The sequence below is a fragment of the Microcaecilia unicolor genome, chromosome 3 (assembly GCF_901765095.1).
Source record: "Microcaecilia unicolor chromosome 3, aMicUni1.1, whole genome shotgun sequence".
Taxonomy (NCBI): domain Eukaryota; kingdom Metazoa; phylum Chordata; class Amphibia; order Gymnophiona; family Siphonopidae; genus Microcaecilia; species Microcaecilia unicolor.
The window spans coordinates 61655947-61675973 of NC_044033.1; the positions used below are offsets into that span (position 1 = coordinate 61655947).

At 45.6% G+C, this 20027-nt stretch overlaps 1 protein-coding gene across 3 annotated transcripts in view; it reads right to left on the minus strand.

The window, feature by feature from the left end:
* Positions 1-20027, minus strand: part of MIA3 (MIA SH3 domain ER export factor 3) — a 237758-nt gene that overhangs the window by 55091 nt on the left and 162640 nt on the right. For all 3 annotated transcript variants that reach the window (XM_030195990.1, XM_030195989.1, XM_030195988.1), the window contains exons 22-23: positions 7818-7885; positions 6352-6449 (exon numbers count right to left, since the gene is read on the minus strand). In XM_030195990.1, coding sequence (XP_030051850.1) covers positions 6352-6449; positions 7818-7885 — 166 coding nt within the window. The remainder of the gene's footprint in view (positions 1-6351; positions 6450-7817; positions 7886-20027) is intronic.

Here is a 20027-nt window from a genome sequence, read left to right on the forward strand (position 1 = left end):
GCTCACACTTTTTACAGTAGTAGCTCAAGGTGAGTTACATTCAGGTACACTGGGTATTTCCCTGTCCCGGGAAGCCTCACAATCTAAGTTTGTACCTGAGGCAATGGAGGGTTAAGTGACTTGCCCAAGATCACAAGGAGCAGCAGTGGGATTTGAACCAGCCACCTCTGCATGTTGAGAGAAGTGCTCTAATCACTAGGCCACTCCTCCACTTTAAAAGTTAAGTACTTCAACTGTTTTTTTTTAAACAAAAGTTCCATAAAAGTTAAATGAGAAGCTGAGCAGAAAATTATTAGAAAAAGAAAAAAACTGGAAATGAAAACGGTAACGGAATTCAAACATGCGTGGGATAAGCATAAAGGAATCCTGTGCCGAAAGAATGGATCCTCAGGAGCTTAGTCAAGATCGGGAGGCGGGGCTGGTGGTAGGGAGGCGGGGATAGTGCTAGGAAGACTTATACGGTCTGTGCCAGAGCCGGTGGTTGGGAGGCGGGGCTGGTGGTTGGGAGGCGAGGATAGAGCTGGGCAGACTTATACGGTCTGTGCCCTGAAGAGCACAGGTACAAATCAAAGTGGGGTATACAAAAAAAGTAGCACATATGAGTTATCTTGTTGGGCAGACTGGATGGACCGTGCAGGTCTTTTTCTGCCGTAATCTACTATGTTACTATGTAAGAAAAAAAACTGGACCAATGAGGAATGCACAGCAATGTATTCTGGAAATGACTGGTATGCATTTGACTAGCCATAGTTCTGAGGTTCCAAAACAATTTTACTAAGGGAGTCTTTTACAAAGGCATAGTAGCGCTTTTAGTGCACACTAATGATTAGCCCCACAGGAATATATGGGCGTCTCTAGTGTTTAACATGCTAAAAATGCTAGCGTGCCTTTGTAAAAGATCCACTAAGTGATTAAGAATATTGGAACTGGTGACAGACAAGAAGTATTTAGATGCTGGGGATTTTGTTTGAAAGTTCTGTTGATGATCCCTGAACAATAAATTTGGTTCTTTTCAAGTGGATTTATCTGACTGGACATTGTATCTGACATGATGGCACAACCCGAATTGGATGTGTTTAGCTACTCGGAAGAACAAATGATCAAATTATTACAGCGAGCCACCATTTTGGAAGATGACAGCTTGAGTTCTGGGGCTGTATCTTGGATGGATTAGAAGGCACCAGCAAACAACCGATTCAAACAGAATTGCATGGGGATATTTTGGCTGAATATATTAAGTGGAATATGATTCCTAGGGGTTTACAGCTGCACAAGGCTCCTACTCTGTTTACTTATGATGAGGATTTTTTTAATAAATGGAATGCCATTTTGAATAAATATAATAAAGATCTTATGCTTCTGATTGTGGAAACTACAGCATCAGTGGAACAAGATTTGAAAGCTAAAATAACTGAAATTTCCATTGCATTACAACAGAAATCATCTGCTGATGAATATACTAAATTACACACAGAATTGTCTGCCAAATTGCAAACATTCCATGAATCTATTTGTCAACTGAAGATCAAAAAATGTAAATGTGATGAGTGATATTACACCAATAATCAAGTATATTTCTGGATGCAGAAAGACAGGCTTATAAAAACCACAGTTCAGAATGTTTTTGAAGGTCCTCTGTCTGATAGTGACTCTGGAGGTGAAGAGCCACAGGCCCCAATGCAAAAACAAGTACAACAAAAACAATTTTTTTTAGACATTCTATGGCCTTTCAATCGTGGATGCAGGAATCGTCTTGTAGTGTTTCAGCCACATGATAGTCGCAGCAAACCCCTCATACCTATAAAAGGTTGATATCTGACCAGAGCTCGAGTGGGTCAGGATCAGTAGTTATAAATATTTCAACTTTTGCTTTGACTAATTCTCAGAAACAATTGTTAGGATTGGGACTTAGTTTTGTCCATACTTCATATTAGGATTCTTTTCCCATGCTGGTAGTCCTACTTAAATTCTTCAGAAAGCTTCATTTGAAACACTTTTTCAATCAAAATCCTCCTAGCATTGATATTTCAATAATGAAAGCTAAGTCCCACTGGATGCCGCTGGAGAATCTGGATTCATCAATTCTAACATATCAAAAACATGTTTTGTGTGATTTGGAGATTGGAGAATGACCAGATTTCTAATAATACTCAACGTAATTTATCTTATGATTTGCGACAGTCGTTGATTGAGCTTCAAAATCAGACTGTAGTGATATTATGTGCAGACAAGGGTGGACCAGTGACTTTGTGATTAAGAGAAAAATATTTGCAGGAGAGCTACGATCAACTATCAGATACAGCTGCATATCATATGTTGTCCTCTGATCCTACCCTCCAGCTGGTGACAGAAATAAAGTCCATGGTAGAGTCTGCTGCTGCTAGGTCTATGCTGACATGTGGAAAGGTCAAATTTCTAATAAATGATTACCCAGTGACCCCACCCCAGCCCCCGCATTTATTTCCTTCCTAAAATTCATAAAGATATAGTCAATCCACTAGGTCACCCCATTGTGGCTTTGAGAAATTCAGTTCTTGAACTTTTTATCAAAATTTTTGGATTATTTTTTAAGACCATTAGCTATTCAAGCTACATCTTTTCTACAAGATAGCACCAATTTTTTATGTCATCTCCATCAATCCAATTTAACTTTTTTTGTTACTATGAATGTAGCTTCTCTTTATACCATGATTCCTCAGAATGAAGCTTTGGATGTGACAGCTACAGTATTAATGACAGGCCTCAACCACAATGGATTTCAATAGAGTTTTACTTCAGTTAGCTCAATTAGTGATAAAATGAAATTTCTTTTGGTTTCAGGGAAATTTTACGAGCAGACCCAGGGAGTGGCCATGGGAGCCTCACTGACTCCCTCTATAGCCACTCTATATTGGCTAAGTTTGAAGAGCAATACATTTACATTTCCCAGTGGTATTCATGTATACTGCTGTGGAAACATTTTTTAGATTATATCTTTTTTATTTGGACTGGAAATGAGCAACAACTTCAAGAATTTTCTGTGTGGGTAAATTCTTCTTTGCAACCTAATTTGAACTTTACTATGCATTTTCATGCACAATGTATAGAGTTTTTGGATGTTTGGCTATATAGGGAAGATTGTAGTACACAAACAACTTTATATCAAAAACCCACTTCTTGGAATACTTTGCTGCATTTTTCCAGCTTCCATCCTTACCACCTGTAAGCTTATCAGCGAGTCTATGTATTAGACAAATTTGTTCCTCAAAAAATGAATTTGAACATTAAGCTAATAAATTATGTAGTTGTTTTTTTTAGAGAGAGGATATCCTTTGAGAACCATATGTCAAGCATATTTGAGAGCTAAATAAAAACAGAGAGACTTACTGTTACAATATCGTCAACCAACAAAGGAAGAGAGATTAGTAGCGGTATTACTGTTTTCTACTTTGAGTTTTAAAGTGGCTACTGTGATTTATTTATATTGGCATACTTTACAGGTTCACAATCAATTTGAAGATCTCCTATTTGGCATTTAAACATAGTAAAACTGTTGGAGAATGCTTATCTTATGAGCGACTGGACTATATTGATACACCTCATGAGACATTGGGACATTTTAAATTTGAAGGTTATCAGTGGTATCCACTTACACTAGAAGATGCAGATTTGGAATGTCCTATGAATCAACGTCATATAACATCTCTTTCACACACTAATTGTAACTCTAAGAATGGAATTTATGCAATAATTTGTCTCTATAAGCTGGAATACATAGGACATACTATTCATTAGATTAAAAAATGCCTTACGGAACATACATTTCAGATTGTTAATAAATCCTCACAGCTCCTCTTCTTCAACACTGGGACAAATATCAACATCAATGGCAAGATCTCAGACGGAGAATAATTGATGTGGTTTGACAAGGGAATACTGAACAGTTAATGAACTTGCCCTTTGATTTGAATGTGAAACTGGAGTGGTGGTCTCTGGTGTGATTGGCTGTTTATTTCCGTGTGTGTGATCTAATCGGAGTTTGAACTGCTCATCATATGAGTATCAATTAAACAGAGGCATAGACGCCACCGCCATTGCACTGCTATGGGAAGTGACAGTATAGCATTATGAGAGTCTGGTCACCATGGAAAATGTGATTTTTTTTTTTTTTGTATAAAATTATGGAGTACTGCAGAAGATGATCTCTATTTGCGCTAATGCTTATTTTATTTTTGGATTTTAGCAGACCTCTACCCTGAAGTGAACAAAACTCGGCCATGTCAGCAGAGGGTCCGAGTCGTACCAGTGACTGACAATATTTAAAAGTTAAATACTTTAACTGTTTCTTAACAAAAGTTGCATAAAAATTACATGAGAAGCTCAGCAGCAAATTACTGTAAAAAGAAAAAAACTGGACCAATAACGAATGGGCAGCAATGCATTTTGGAAATGACTGGTATGCATTTGTCTAGCCATAGTTCTGAGGTTCCAAAACATTTTTTTTGTGATTATGTTTTGTTACTAAGTGATTAAGCATACTGGAACTGGTGACAGACAATACGTTTTTAGATGCTGGGATTTTGTTTGATTTAAATTTCAGACTATAGAAGCACTCTCCTTGAAGCTATTTATTGTTATCCAGTTTCTGTGAACGATTCACTGCCCCATTTGAGCATTTAGACCTGTGCTTGGTGTGCTTAGACAGCGGCCACCTCAGACTTCACTGCTGATTGTTGCTGTCGCAGCCAAGCACAGTAAATACTAATTCCGAGCAAGTCTAATTGCATATAGAAGAAGACCATCGACGCCACAACTTGATGCCTTCAATTAGAGAAATATAACCAGCTAAGTTCTCTACTAAGAAGAAACAGCTCCCAGTTCCTTTTGAAGTTTCTTTTGTTTCAGTTTCTATTTTCAGCTTCTCTGAGAGGTCAGTTTAGCAAGGGCACCATTTGCTTGGCATCTCCGTGCTTTTTTCTTTTGTGCTTCAGATGCTGTTCTACAGTAAGCTGCCCACCTTTGTGCCTAACTATATGGGAGTACCCTAGAAAATTAACCTTCTTCCCGATACTTCAGTGTCCTTGCTGAACAAGGACATGGTGGAATACTTCCCTGTTGATTATTCTGAGCCTGTCAAATTTTGTGCATCAGCTGTAAAAGCTCATCCGCTCATCCTGGGAATCTAGCTTCTGTTTAGATACCTCTGTGCCTGTCATTCTGTTCATACTGCAGCTTCATATTCAATTTTCATTCTTTGCTAGCAGATTCCTGGCCTACTCGAATAGCCATATGTTTCTACATCGTTATTTAAAAAAAAAAAAAAAAAGAGGACGGTCACTTTTCCTTCTACAATACTGTCTATAATCCTAGTAACTGCAGGAAGAATTGGAAGTGTTACCTTATAGCCTCAAACCCAGGAAACTTTTCCCCAAACTTTACCACAGGCAGACCGGCCAACATGGTCTTGGAAAAGCCTGCCAAAATAAAGGGGAACCTTACAGGATGTGCAGAGACTTCAATCACAAGTGAAGAGCTACCTCAGGAGAACAGGCTGAAGCCGAATGTGAAATTAGTTGTGGCAGTCTAAATGTATTCACACCCAAAGCTTAACTTGAAAATACATGGTTCAATAGGTGAAGCTTTCTCAGAAGCAACTGAATTAAAAAAGAAATGAGCTCTATATGCAGAAATAGAAATTTGGCTAATTTGCTAGCGAACACAGAGTGAAAAAATACAATTGGTATGCTGCCTATGTCTCATGGACTGACGAAACTGCTAAGCAAGTTAACCTTTCTTAGTTTCCAACACTTCAAAGATGGAAAAGCCCATGGGGGTGGGGGAAGAAGAATCTGGCACCCCCAAGTTATCATCCGTGCTTCATTCTGAAATAATCTTTCCCATTTTTAGGTGCAAAAAAAAAACCTCATGGAAGGCAACCCTTTATCCAAATGACACCCGGCAGAAATCAGATCAGGATTTTCTTATCCAACAGTCCACAAGCTGCACGATATGTCATCCATTATCCACTGAAGCCAGAGAAATACTGAACTTTCTAAAGCTTCACAGTGCCCTTAAGGGGCAAGTCACGCAGAACTACTTTATCTCCATCCGCTAGGCAACAGACATAACTCACATGTTCTGCAGTAGTCTGGTCTGGACGCTAAGGAAGAACTTCATTAACAACTAGAAGATGCTAGGTTTAGAGCATCACTTAGCAAAAGATATATGAGGAAAGCAGCCATCCTACAGGGCCTGGGGCACATTGTAATTTTGTGATGATCACCCAGATGGTGCAAGAATAAAAAGTGATACCAAGGATACATTGCAATACCGAAAGCAAAAAAGTGGCAGAGATGATTATAATCTGCATACCTCGGTGACCTTGGATTTGATGGTCAGGCCTGCCTGGAGTTGGCTTTACTATGGATGGCCTCTGAAGCACTGCAATTTTTTGGTTCACTTCAATTAATCTGAAAGACAATATAGTGGAAGGTGTTTAAGTAGTTAAGTAAATTACCTCCGAGGCTAAAATAAGAGACCATAGGGCTAATTTTCAAAGCACAGACTTATAAAGTTCTATATGTTACTATGCAACTTTGTAAGTCTAAGTGCTTTGAAAATATGCCTCCATCTTTTTTAAAACCATTGAACATGAAAAAGGTAGATGGAATCCTAGAAATTGACTAGCAAATCTGTACTTTATATTACAGAAACAGTTCAGTTTCATGGTGCAAATCGATAAGTCATTTTGTCTACTAAGTCCACAACTTGAGTTCAAACCTTGTACTAGGTAGGATTTCTGTCAGGTTGCTGGCCTCTGGCCAGCTCAGCCATCCATCCATCCACTTCTGGTCAGTAAATCAGTACCTAGCCTTATCCTGGGGAAGGCAATAGCAAACCACCCTGATAATAGTCTGCCAAGAAACAGTCACACAAGTGGTGGCCTCCATAACTCATTTGTGCCTTGATTGTTGCACAGTAAATTACAGTAAACTCATATACAATGCTGAAAACAGCCTTGTTTATATGGATCTCTTTCCCCAATAGAAAGGGCATTGTCTGGACAGAAGAGGCTCATATTCCTGTAATCACACGGCACATGCTGTAATCTGCTATCATTCCCAGATTCATACAAAACTGAAATCATGGCTACATCATAAAGGGCAAGCTACAGGTGACACAAAATACTGTGTCTAGATAAGAGGTTGTGCTCATGATCTAAGGTAATAAACTGGTGGGAAAAATATGTTCACTAATGTACTGGATCCAATCATATGCCAAGCTTTTTGGGGGGCAAACATGTCACCTTTACAAAAAATCCAATGTACGTCAAATTTAGAAATATTTAGAACTATAGCAAAATCCTTCTGATTTTGTCAAATCAAATGAGAAAGAGAAGTCACTAACAGTGGAATGGGCTAGGTCTGAGGAACACTGAAAATCTCTAACACTTTATTTTCCTTAACAAACAAACCAAAAAAAAAAAAACTTTGTAAAGAAAAAGGGGCATTCCTGGAAACATATCTAAATTGGGTGAAAAAACTTTTTAAATTTGTACACATTTTTAACTCCACCCACAGAAAAAGGAGGTGCAAGGTCTGTGAAGACTTCCATGCCTGTGTTCCCGCATTAGGAAATTCTCAAAGAAGAACTAGATGCATAGCTCTTTGAAAACTGCCTACAAGGTCCATGTTTGCCCTCAAAATATTTCAGAAAGTATTGATGCCTTCACAATAATGTAGTATTTATCCCATACTCTGATAGGGCATCTTTCAGCACAGTTTTATACCCTAGCAGAATAAACAGATCTCTGTGCAAAGTCCAAGATGCATGCTCACTTCTGTCTCAGGTTGGCAGATTCACGCTTCTCTTCCGCTAATGTCCTTTCTGCAGAACGTGCAATTAGCTGTGATGAGAACAGAAATGTGAGAGGAAGAATAAGATTCCATGTAAACATCCAAGCATGGGCCCAGCCTGTAGCTGCCTGATTAGAGAAGGGCTTTGTTATCTATATTGAGATCATATACTGAAATCCAAAACAGGCCTGCCACTAGGAAAATAAACCCAACGGTCTCTCGGGACTGTTTTAGTCTTCATATGAAAACCACCCCACCTCTAATTTCACTCTTAAACAAAACAACCAGCAGCTAAATACTGGTAAATGTTTTTAAAAGATTCTTAAATACTGTTTATTAGATCACATGAACCAGCAGTGAGAAGTAAATTTTGTGCTCTGTTAGACATGTAAACATTAAACACGTAATTGATTAATCAGTAGTGTCCTACTCTTTAGTCTATGTATCTGTTTATTATTAGCTGCCAATACAGGAGGAAGTGAGGCGAGCTATAGCTGACCAATGCTTCCTCCCCACTGGCTATGGGGTTCCTGTAGCCACCTTCACATCGAGACAGGCTGACCTACTATTGTGGTGGACAAGCATGTCAGAGAAGGGTTGGGAGTTGAGCAGTTGGCTTTCCCTTAAAATTTAAGAGGATAATTTAATAACAGGCTGCCTATGTGTGAAGTCTAAGTAGGCACACATTCTAAGGTTGTTTTATAAAAACATAGGTGCCTATGGAGGTTAGTTTAGAAGCATCTCCACAGGTAAATGGAAAAATTATGTCTTACCTGATAATTTGTTTTCCTTTAATCCAACCAGACCAGTCCAGACTAATGGGTTATGTCCATCCACCAGTTGAAGGAGACAAAGAAAATAGTTCCAAGTAATACGCCCCTTAAGGATATTGTGAAGCCTGGAATGCTCAGTATTTTGAATAGCCAAGCAATGGTGCTCTGTACTGCTGTAACAAAGGCCAACAAAGTTAGAACTGTAAGCCACCTGTGCCCAGGCATAGCATACCCAGGAGATCCTGCGAAATCAAGGTCCATCCACAAACACCGCCCAGGGAGATGATAAAAGATGATTCACCATGTGACATGCACTCTCCAACCTGCAGTTCCTCCCCCCCCCTCCTCCCACAAATCAGAGAAGTGGGTCAAGATGCCAAATGAAGCAGGAGCCACCTGTAGTTCAGAGCATGGAGAATATGGAGCCGAAGACGAGGAAACGCTCACTGCTGTATTGAGGACAACAGCACCCCTGTGCCCAGGTGCAGGGGTTCAAGATCTACAGGCACTATAACTGGAAGAAACCAGCAAGGGAGGGCATCTGGACTGGTCTGGTTGGATTAAAGGAAAGAAAATTATCAAGACAGACATAATTACTTTTCTTCTTTGTCATCCACCAGACCAGTCCAGACTAATGGGATGTAGCAAAGCAAGAACAAAGAATGGGAGAAAACAAGAACAAAGAACAGCAGAAAACAGGGAGGCCCTGACTGAAGGTACATGAATTGTCCCAAGAAGGAGCAAGGCTGTCATCAAACATCCAGAACCTCAGGGACCATCTACCCCTGAAATGAGAGAGACAGAAGAGTGAACCAAGGCTGCCAGTGCTCTGAAAACCAAGGATGCCATAAGTACGTAAGTATTCCTATACTGGGACAGACCGAAGGTACATCCCAGGATCCTATTTCCAACAGTGGCCAATCCAGGTTACAAGTACCTGATAGATCCCAAAACAATGGGAAAATTAGGTTCTTACCATGATAATTTTCTTTCCTTTAGTCATAGCAGATGAAGCCATTACGTATGGGTTATGTCCATCAACCAGCAGGGGAGATAGAGAGCACTCAAACTTTCTCAGTGCCCTCTTGGCCAGCTAGCTCCACTGCCTCTTCAGTATTTGAAGCTTCCAAAGCAGTATGGCCAACCGCAATGGGAATCACAAGAGCTTTCCTCACAGCGAACGATGGCCCATCACAAGGGCATGAACTCATAAAGGAGGGAATGCACATCCTCCTGGAGGGAATAAACTCATCCTCCTTATTGTAGAAGTGGAGGGGAATCACACATCCTCCCAACACACTGGAGGGAATGATCTCATCCTCCTATTTATAGAACTGGAGGGGAACACACGCGCCTCCTGGAGGGAATCAACACATCCTCCAAAAAACATACTGGAGGGAATGAACTCATCCTCCTAAAGTTAAACTGAACATGAATCCTGAAGATTGTTTTCCAACTTTCTCCCAAGGAAGGAACTTCAGGAAATTAGAACAGAACCTGAAAAAACCCAATTTACAGCATACTGACAATCCAACAGGGAGGGCTCATGGCTTCATCTGCTATGACTAAAGGAAAGAAAATTATCATGGTAAGAACCTAATTTTCCCTTCCTTGTCATCAAGCAGATGAAGCCATTACGTATGGGATGTAACAAAGCAATCCCTAGATAGGGTGGGAACAAGCCACACCACGCGCTAACACTTGTGCTCCAAAACGCGCATCCCTCCTGGCAGCCACATCCAGCCTGTAATGTCTGGCAAAGGAGAGCTTAGAAGCCCATGTTGCTGCACTGCATATCTCTTGAAGAGAGAGTGCTCCAGTTTCAGCCCAAGAGGAAGAAATCGCTCTAGTAGAATGCGCCTTAAAGGCTACAGGCGGCACCCGGCCGGCCAGCAGATAAGCTGAAAAGATAGTCTCTTTCAGCCAGCGGGCAATAGTGGCCTTAGACGCTGGAGACCCTCTGCGAGAACCTGAATAGTAAAACAAACAGATGATCAGAAGTCCTGAAAGAGTTAGTAACTCGCAGATACTGCAGCAGAGTCCTGTGCACATCCAAAAGGTGCAGCTGCCCAAAAGATTCTGGAAACTCTTCCTCTGAAAAAGAGGGCAAGAAAATAGGCTGGTTTAGGTGAAACACTGAAACCACCTTAGGCATAAAGGAAGGCACGGTCCGAACCGTGACTCCTGACTCTGAAAATTGCAGAAATGGGTCTCTACAGGACAGCGCCTGGAGCTCTGACACCCGTCTCGCCGAGGTAATGGCCACCAGAAAAACGGCCTTCAGTGTCAAATCCTTCTCCGATACTCGCCGAAGCGGCTCAAAAGGAGATGCCTGCAGGGCTTTCAAAACTAGCCCCAGGTTCCAAGCTGGACAGGGTGCTCGCACAGGAGGTCGGAGCCGAAGCACCACTCTAAGAAACCGTGCCACATCTGGGTGAGCAGCCAAAGACACGCCTCCCACCTTACCACGAAGGGAGGCCAACGCTGCCACTTGCACCCGCAGGGAATTATAGGCCAAGCCTTTTTGTACACCTTCCTGCAAAAAGTCCAGAATCGGCGAGACAGGCGCCCGCATTGGTGCAATGGCTCTGGAAGTACAACCAAGACTCAAACAGGCACCAAATCCTAACATAAGCTACGGAAGTGGACCGCTTGCGGGCTTGCAGGAGAGTGGTAATCACTTTATTGGAATAACCTTTATCCCTCAATTGTGCCCTCTCAATAGCCATGCCGTAAGACCAAAGCGGCAGGCGTCCTCCATGGCTACCGGACCCTGAGTCAACAGGTTCGGTACCAGAGGTAACGGCAGAGGAGCCTCCAGGAGCATCTGTCGGAGGTCTGCATACCAAGGTCTCCTTGGCCAATCCGGGGCGATGAGGACCACTTCTCCTGGGTGCAGCCGAATCCGCAAGAGCAGGCGCCCTATCAAGGGCCATGGGGGAAACACATAAAGAAGACCCGGAGGCCAGGGTTGAGCCAAGGCATCCAACCCCGCCGAGCGAGGATCTCTCCATCTGCTGAAGAAGCACGGGACTTTGGCATTGGAACTTGTCGCCATGAGATCCATCACGGGCTTGCCCCATTTGGCACAGATCTGCAGGAATACTTCGTCTGCCAGATTCCATTCTGCTGGATCGATCTGATGCCTGCTCAGATAATCGGCCTGCACATTGTTCTGACCTGCAATATGAACTGCCGACAGACACTGAAGATGCAGCTCGGCCCAGTGGCAAATCAGTTCGGCCTGCGCGGCTAGTGCTCTGCACCTTGTTCTGCCTTGTCGATTTATATAGGCTACTGTTGTCGTGTTGTCCAACATCACTCTGACAGCCAATCCTTCCAGGGTCACTTGAAAAGCCAGAAGCGCCTGAAACACAGCTTTCAACTCTAGGCGGTTCATGGACCACTCCGACTCCTCGGGTGTCCATAGACCCTGGGCATGCTTCCCCTTGCAATGTGCGCCCCAGCCCTTCAGGCTGGCATCAGTTACCACCAGGCACCAAATGGGGAGCGTCAGCAGCATTCCTCGCCGCAGCATGCTGTCCGAGAGCCACCACTCCGTGCTGAGTCGGGCCGCAGGGAGCCAAGTGAGTCTGCATTGGTAATCCTGAGAAATTGGAGACCACCTCTGGAGTAGGGAATACTGTAGAGGTCTCAGGTGCGCTCTCGCCCAGGGTACCACTTCCATCGTGGCTGTCATCGATCCCAGCAGCTGGACAATGTCCCAAGCTCGCGGGCGGGGCATCCTCAGGAGCAGACGGACCTGATTCTGAAGCTTGCACCGCCTTAGCTCGGGTAGGAACACATAACCCGAGACTGTGTCGAACCTGGCCCCCAAAATTCTAGAGATTGTGAAGGGGTCAGGTGACTTTTGGCCATATTGACGACCCAGCCTAGAGATTGCAGTACTGAGACCACTCTGGCTGTAGCTTGTAAGCTCTCTGTTGCAGAGTCTGCTCTGATGAGCCAGTCGTCTAGATACGGGTGAACCCTGATACCTTCTCGCCTGAGAAAAGCAGCTACTACCCACCATTACCTTCGAAAAGGTTCGGGGAGCTGTGGCGAGGCCAAAAGGCAAGGCCCTGAACTGGAAATGTTTTCCCAACACCGCAAACCTCAGAAACTTCTGGTGCGGGGGCCAAATCGGTATGTGCAAGTAAGCTTCTTTCAGGTCTAGAGACGTGAGAAACTCTCCTGGCTGAACCGCCGCAATGACGGAGCGCAGGGATTCCATGTGGAAATGCCGCACTCTCAGGGACTTGTTCACTTCTTTTAAGTCCAGAATAGGGCGAAAGGACCCACCTTTTCGCGGCACCACAAAGTAGATGGAGTATCGGCCGAAGCCTTGCTCGGCGGGAGGCACCGGGGTCACCGCCCCTAACTGAATCAGACCTTGTAAAGTCTCCTCCACCGCCGCCTGTTTGATGGCAAAACCGCATCGGGACTCCACAAACACGTCTCTTACTGGGGCGTTGAATTCTATTCTGTATCCATCTCCGATCAGGTCCAGAACCCACTGATCTGAGGAAATCTTGGCCCACTCTTCGGCAAAGAGGGAAAGTCGTCCTCCGATGACAGGCATCGAGGAGAGGGCCGGCGCACCATCATTGAGAGGGTCGCCCCTGAACTCCTGGCCTTGAGCCACCAGCTGCGGAACGCTTGTCCGAGCGAAAGGAGTTCCTCTGCTGACCACGGGCACGTGAAGTGAACCCAGCCGAACGCCCCGGACGGTACCTTCCAGCTTCACGGAAGCGAGGTCTGTACGAGGAGTGGACCGCCTGGCCCTTAGAGGAAGGTCTCTGCCTATCTTCGGGCAAGCGCTGGGGTTTTGGATCACCCAAGCCTTTCACAATTTTCTCCAACTCCTCACCAAATAGGAGAAGTCCTTGAAAAGGCAACTTCACCAACCTTTGCTTAGAAGCCATGTCCGCTGCCCAGTGTCGTAGCCACAGACGACGGCGAGCCGCCACTGCTACTGCCATTTGTTTAGCCGAAGCTCTGACAAGGTCATAAAGGGCATCAGCCAGAAAGGACAAGGCCACCTCCATCCGCGGAGCCACATCCAAGAAGGGCTCTGCTCCATCTCCGGGCTGTGCCACTGCCTGTTGCAGCCAAGCTAGGTAGGCTCTACCAGCATAACAGCTGCATGCAGACGCCCGAACAGTGAGACCTGCAATTTCAAAGGACCGTTTCAATGCTGTTTCCAGCCTACGGTCTTGAACATCCTTCAGGGCAACACCTCCTTCAACAGGGAGGGTAGTTCTCTTTGTCATCGCAGTGACTAGGGCATCCACTGTAGGCATTTGAAAACGAGCCATATGCCCCTCACGCAGAGGGTATAACTGCCCCATAGCCCTGGAAACTCTCAAAGGTCCCTCGGGGTCAGCCCACTGAGCCGACACAAGCTCTAGGATGGAGTCATGCAAAGGGAAGGCCCGAGCAGCTTTCTTGGTACTAGCCATCCTGGGATTACCCGAGGAGGCCACGCCACTGTCAGGATCTTCAATCGAGAGGGCCTGCAGGGTATCTGAAATAAGCGCTGGCAGCTCATCACGGTGGAAAATCCTCACCGCGGAGGGATCATCCAGATCCTGTGGTAAATCCGCACCTGACTCCGGTTCCTCAGACCAAGAACGTCTGTCAGAGTTCTCCGAATCCTCACACCCCGACCATGGGGGGGAAAAAGGTGCACCACAATCTGAAGGGGAATTAACCCTTCTGCGCTTATCTTTGGGCCAATCATCCGGGAAAACCTCACTGGGCAGTCCCAGGCCAGAATCCATCGGGGGGGCCATCAAAGGGGCCTCAGGCGACCCTTGAGGGAGGGCTCTTTTCATCATGTATGCTTTATGCAGCAAAAGCACAAAATCCGGGGAGAAAATCTCACCCTGGGCACCCAAATCCTGTCCGGTGCTAGCCACTCCTGAAATAACCTCATCTCGAGGTGCCCCACCCGGCTCAGGTCTCTCCGTGTCCATGGAGACCGCGCCATGCGGTGTAAGCAAAATGGCGTCCGCTGCCAGCTCAGAGTGGGAAGAAACATCGCTTGCCATGCTCGGGCCGGCTCCTACGCCTGTACAGCACGATTTACAGAGCCCTGCTGCTGATTTGCGCTTGCCACACGTGGAACAGCGCTTTACATTGTCCGCAGCCATCGCCGAAAAACGGCGGTAAAATCCAAAATGGCGGTTTCACGCCAAAATCGCCCCGATCGCGGGCCCACCCCGGAGGAGTTGGAAAACACTCTTACCTCAAAGGATCTAGCGTACAACTATGATCCTGCTGAAAATCAGGTCAAAAACCTCTGTTCCAGCGTCTCTGCGTTTAAAAACGCGACGCGACTTTTTTTTTTTTTTAACGCTGTGAGGAAAGCAGAGGTATTGAAGACTCCGGAGGCTCAGAAGAGTGGGAAAGGCAGGGAAAGGGCGAACCTATCTGCCTGCATCCACTGTTGGTGGGTAAGGACAGGGAAAGCAATGCAATATGTCCACATCCACGGAGGTATGGATAAGGCAGGGAAAGGGCTAACCTATGTGCCTTTAAAGTGAAGCTGCTATAGCCTCCAACACCCCGGTTAACAACTGGCAAGCCAGGAACCACCTCCCGGCAGATTTTTCTGGAGCTCGAGAAGCTGCAGCCACCCTGCTAGGGGAGATAGAGAATACTGAAGAGGCAGTGGAGCTAGCTGGCCAAGAGGGCACTGAGAAAGTTTGAGTGCTCTCTATCTCCCCTGCTGGTTGATGGACATAACCCATACGTAATGGCTTCATCTGCTTGATGACAAGGAAACAATACATTCTATGCTGCTTATAAGAAGTGGATTTTCCCCAAGTCCATTTTAATAATGACTTATGGACTTTTCTTTTAGGAAATTATCCAAACCTTTTTTAAACCCCGCTAACTGCTTTTACTACATTCTCTGGCAACAAATTCCAGAGTTTAATTACACGGTGAGTGAAGAAATATTTTCTCCGATTGTCTTAAATTTACTGCTTTGTAGCTTCATTGCGTGCCCCCTAGTCCTAGTACTTTTGGAAAGAGTAAACAAGTGATTCACGTCTACCCATTCCACTTCATTCATTATTTTAAAGACCTCTATCATATCTCCCCTCAGCCGTCTTTTCTCCAAGCTGAAGAGCCCTAGCCGCTTTAGCCTTTCCTCATAGGGAAGTTGTCCCATCTCCTTTATCATTTTCGTCACCCTTCTCTGTACCTTTTCTAATTCTACTATACCTTTTTTGAGATGCGGTGACCAGAATTGTACACAATATTTGAGGTGTGATCCCACCATGGAGCAATACAAAGGCATTATAACGTCCTCATTTTTGTTTTCCATTCCTTTCCTAATAATAGCTAACATTATATTTGCTTTCTTAGCTGCCACCACACACTGAGAAAAGGGTTTCAACGTATCATCAACGATGACACCTAGATCCCTTTCCTGGACGGTGACTCCTATTGTGGAATTGAGCGTGCCCAAGAGATCCCCATGAACCAGAGACCAGGAAAAGTACATCCTCAAGAACTGATGATATCTTGCTCCCAAGAGCACCCACCAAGGGTCCAGACTAGAGAAAGAAGCTATGCTCCTGCGCCAAGTGGAAGGCGAATGCCATCAAGCGAAGAGGGAGAGCAAATCCCTTTGAGAAGACGAGGAGAAGCAAGGCGAGAAAGAAAGGAACCGAGGAAAAGAAGGACCAAACCAGAGAAGTAGAACTTTGAAGGCAACCTTGTACAGCAGGAACCAAAATAGAATAACCATCCATTCCCGAACTGCCAGTATGGTACTCTATACAAGAAAATCTTAGCAAGCCTGAGAATCTTCCCTTTCAGAAGAACACAGCAAAATGCTAAGACAGTATATCAGCCTGGGAAGAATCTGATGAAGGCCAGCCCCAGCGGCCTACCAAATAAAAAGAAGCATGTGCCACAGGCATGGAAGACCAAATGGATGTCTCAGCAGGAACCTCCAAAAGAGAGCTCTGGCCACCCTTCCTAGGGGAAGTCAGGAGCAAAAAAAAAAAAAACAACAAAAAAAACCCCACACACAGCCAGCTACACTCCCCACTGGCACCCTGGGACAGACTGAGGAAACTAAGCCAGGTGGCATGTGCAGACAGAATCCAGGCTCCAACAGAGGACGAACCCTGCGGTACATCCAAAGACAAAGCACTCCCCCATAGGTACAATGCAGGCGTGCAGAAAAGAAAGCCTGCTCTACCGTCCGAGACAGGGCCAAGTGCGCCCTAAGCCGTCAACACACAAGCAACTATGAGAGAAAAAGGCATGTTTGCTCTCCAGGCAGAGAGGGACCATGCCCTGAACCATAAACAAGTTCTGCTCTACCATTTAGCCAGCTGCTGCCCAACAGCAGAGGTCCACTCAAAACCCAGAGATGGGGTGCCCCTGTGACCTCCCAAGAAGGAGGTACGCTCTTCCCAGGGAAAGAGAGGGAAGTGGAACTAAGGCGGACACCCTGAATGGAGTCCCGCCCGACAGCCAGAGAAAGCATGGTGCTCAACAGCAAGGAACAGCGATAATTGATATCTTGAAATGAAGCCAAGTGCAATAGTCAGGGATGAGCCATGCTCAACACCTCGAGACGGAGCCAAGCGCAATAGTTAGAGATGATCCATGCTCAACACCTCGAGACGGAGCCAAGCGCAATAGTCAGAGATGATCCATGCTCAACACCTCGAGACGGAGCCAAGCGCGATAGTCAGAGATGATCCATGCTCAACACCTCGAGACGGAGCCAAGCGCGATAGTCAGAGATGATCCATGCTCAACACCTTGAGATGGAGCCAAGCTTGATAGACAGAGATGGGCCATGCACAATAGTAAGATGAACCATGCTCAACAGCGCGAGATAAAGCAGAGTGATATAGGTAAAGATGAGCCATGCTCGACGGTCAGAGCCATTCGTGCCCGATAGCCAGATCTCCAAGTCTAGAGATAAGAGCCCTGCTCGATGTCTGGAGGCAGAGACCTACGTGACGGCCGGAGAAGGCACACAGCTTGACATTGGAGCCACACCCCAGCAGGCGGAGACAGGGATCAATGCACTGGCCAGACACAGAACCAAATGCAAGTCAGAGATGGAGACATGCACACCAGACGGACAGGAAGCCATGCACACCTGGCAGAGATGGAGCAAAGCTTGCCATCAGAGACAGAGCCAAGCCCAAAATCCAAAGGAAGCGTACGACCACCAAAGATGGAGCTAGGCCTGACATCTAGAGATGGAGGCACACTTAACATTCGGAGATGGAGCAGAGTGCTCTACTAGAGCCAAACGTGCTAACCAGAGATGGGGCAGAGTGGAAGAACAAGAGGCAGAACAATGCTCAATCTGAGGATAAGACGCCTATCTGACTAACAGAGACACAGCCAGGTGGAAAAGCCAGAGAGAGGACCACTGGAACAGACATAGATGGTGCCATGCTTAACATCCATGATGGAGATACTCAGAAGAAGAGAAGGCACTTCCCTGAACAACCTAAAAGGAGCCCCACTCCACATGCAGAAAGGAAGCTAGGCCTCTCAGTCAGAGTTGGAACCATGCCAACAGGCAGTGTGGCAGCCACTCAACTTAGTAAAGAAAGGACTCTGCGCCTCCCATACCAATGGAGCTATAAAAAATGGAGCTGCCTCCCACAAGCAGAGAGGGAAAGAGGGAGGGGCGCCAAACCGACAGAAGGAGCCATCTCGAGCCCAGGAAGGCCATCACCACGGTCAGTATGCCACCAGGAAGATGCCACCTAGCCACTGGGGGGGGGGGGGGGGGGAGAATAAAGCAAGAGACTGCCTCTGAAGCTGTGACAGTACAGCTAAGAAGCAAGCCAGCTGCAGAGTCCCTTGTGAAATGACAAACAGAGGCCGGAGAGCAGAACGCCATCTGGACCTACCCCAAGCTGGGCTGACCAGGAGGCAAACCCAGCAAGTGTAATCAGAGGCTAGCCACCAATAATGAGGCTCAAATGAAACCCAGCGGAGGGACCCCCAACATGGATTACCAAGCAGCAGCCCAATCAGGACACCTAAACCAAACGATGCCCAACACGCGGCAGGCAAAAGGAAGCCCATAGCAACATAGAGATCCCGAACCGCTACCTCCACCACCCACCAACAGCAGCATCTAGGAAGAATACGGCACTTGCTGCCTAGTGAGAGCTGCACCTGTGCCACCCCGGGTATGGAAAGGTGCACATCCAAGATCGCTGTTGGTCACTGCTACAATAAGACCCAGCAGTAATATGCGGCACAAATCCAAAGAGCCATGTCCAAGACAAATGGGAAGTCGAACTGAGGAATGCTGCCCATGAGCTGAATGGGCCACACCATAAGAAAAGTGTGGGAAATGAAGGCAACATGTCCAACCGTCTTGACTGTCTGCCTGTGAAAGCACAGTAGTACCGGCTCTGTTCTAGCCTGTTTTGCCGACCTGCATCACAGATGCATGGGGGGGGGGGGGGGGGGTGACCATGAGGAAAGCCAGCCCCAGCTGCCCTAGGCAATCGCCAAAGCTCTGTGGCCACTGGGCCAAACAAGAACCTTGCATACAACTGATCCCCACGGCAAAGTCACAGTACAGGAGACAAACATCTGAACTGTACAGTCCCAGCAGCAAAAGCAATTATTATTTTTTTAAGAGTAAAATACTTGCTGCAAGCCAGCTGATGCAGGAGAAGTCTACAGAAATCCAGGAGGGGGAGGCAGCCAGTACCACCAGGTGTCAACCAGCTGCAGGATGAGTGATCTAGTACCACCAGATATCATCCATTGCATTCAGAAAGCATCAATAAGCAGATAGCCCCCTGCTTAACTGCCACCTGGAGAACCAGGCCAGGTGCTGCCAAGCCAAGCACCAGAAGGGAGATTCCTATCCATCTGCTAGGAGAAAGAGAAAATAGGGAGCATTCCAGGCTGCACAATACTCTTAAGGGGTGTATTACTTGGAACTATTTTTTCTGTCTCCTTCCACTGGTGGAGGGACATAACCAGTTAGTCTGGTCTGGTGGATGACAAGGAAAGTAGCATTTACACACAAATCACATACAGTATAAACATATATTAATATTGTAAAATAGAGAATATAAGTGTAGATTTTTGGTCATCCCCAGCCACGCCCAAACTACACCCCAATCATGCCCCCCTTGAGATCTCTGCATGGTTTGGATTGTCACATGTAAAACAGTGACTTTCTGAAACTAAAAATTTCCCCATTGAGTTTTGAAACACACTCCTTCCTACCCTGTTAATCTAGACACCCTGTTATAAAATTACCCCTTAAAATTACATATGCAAAATCTCAACTCTGCAAAAAACAGAAGAAACAAATCTTTGCAAAAATGTAAACAGAACCAAAAACAGCAAAGATGACTAAAAAACTAACTAAAAAGGATGACGCTTCAACTAT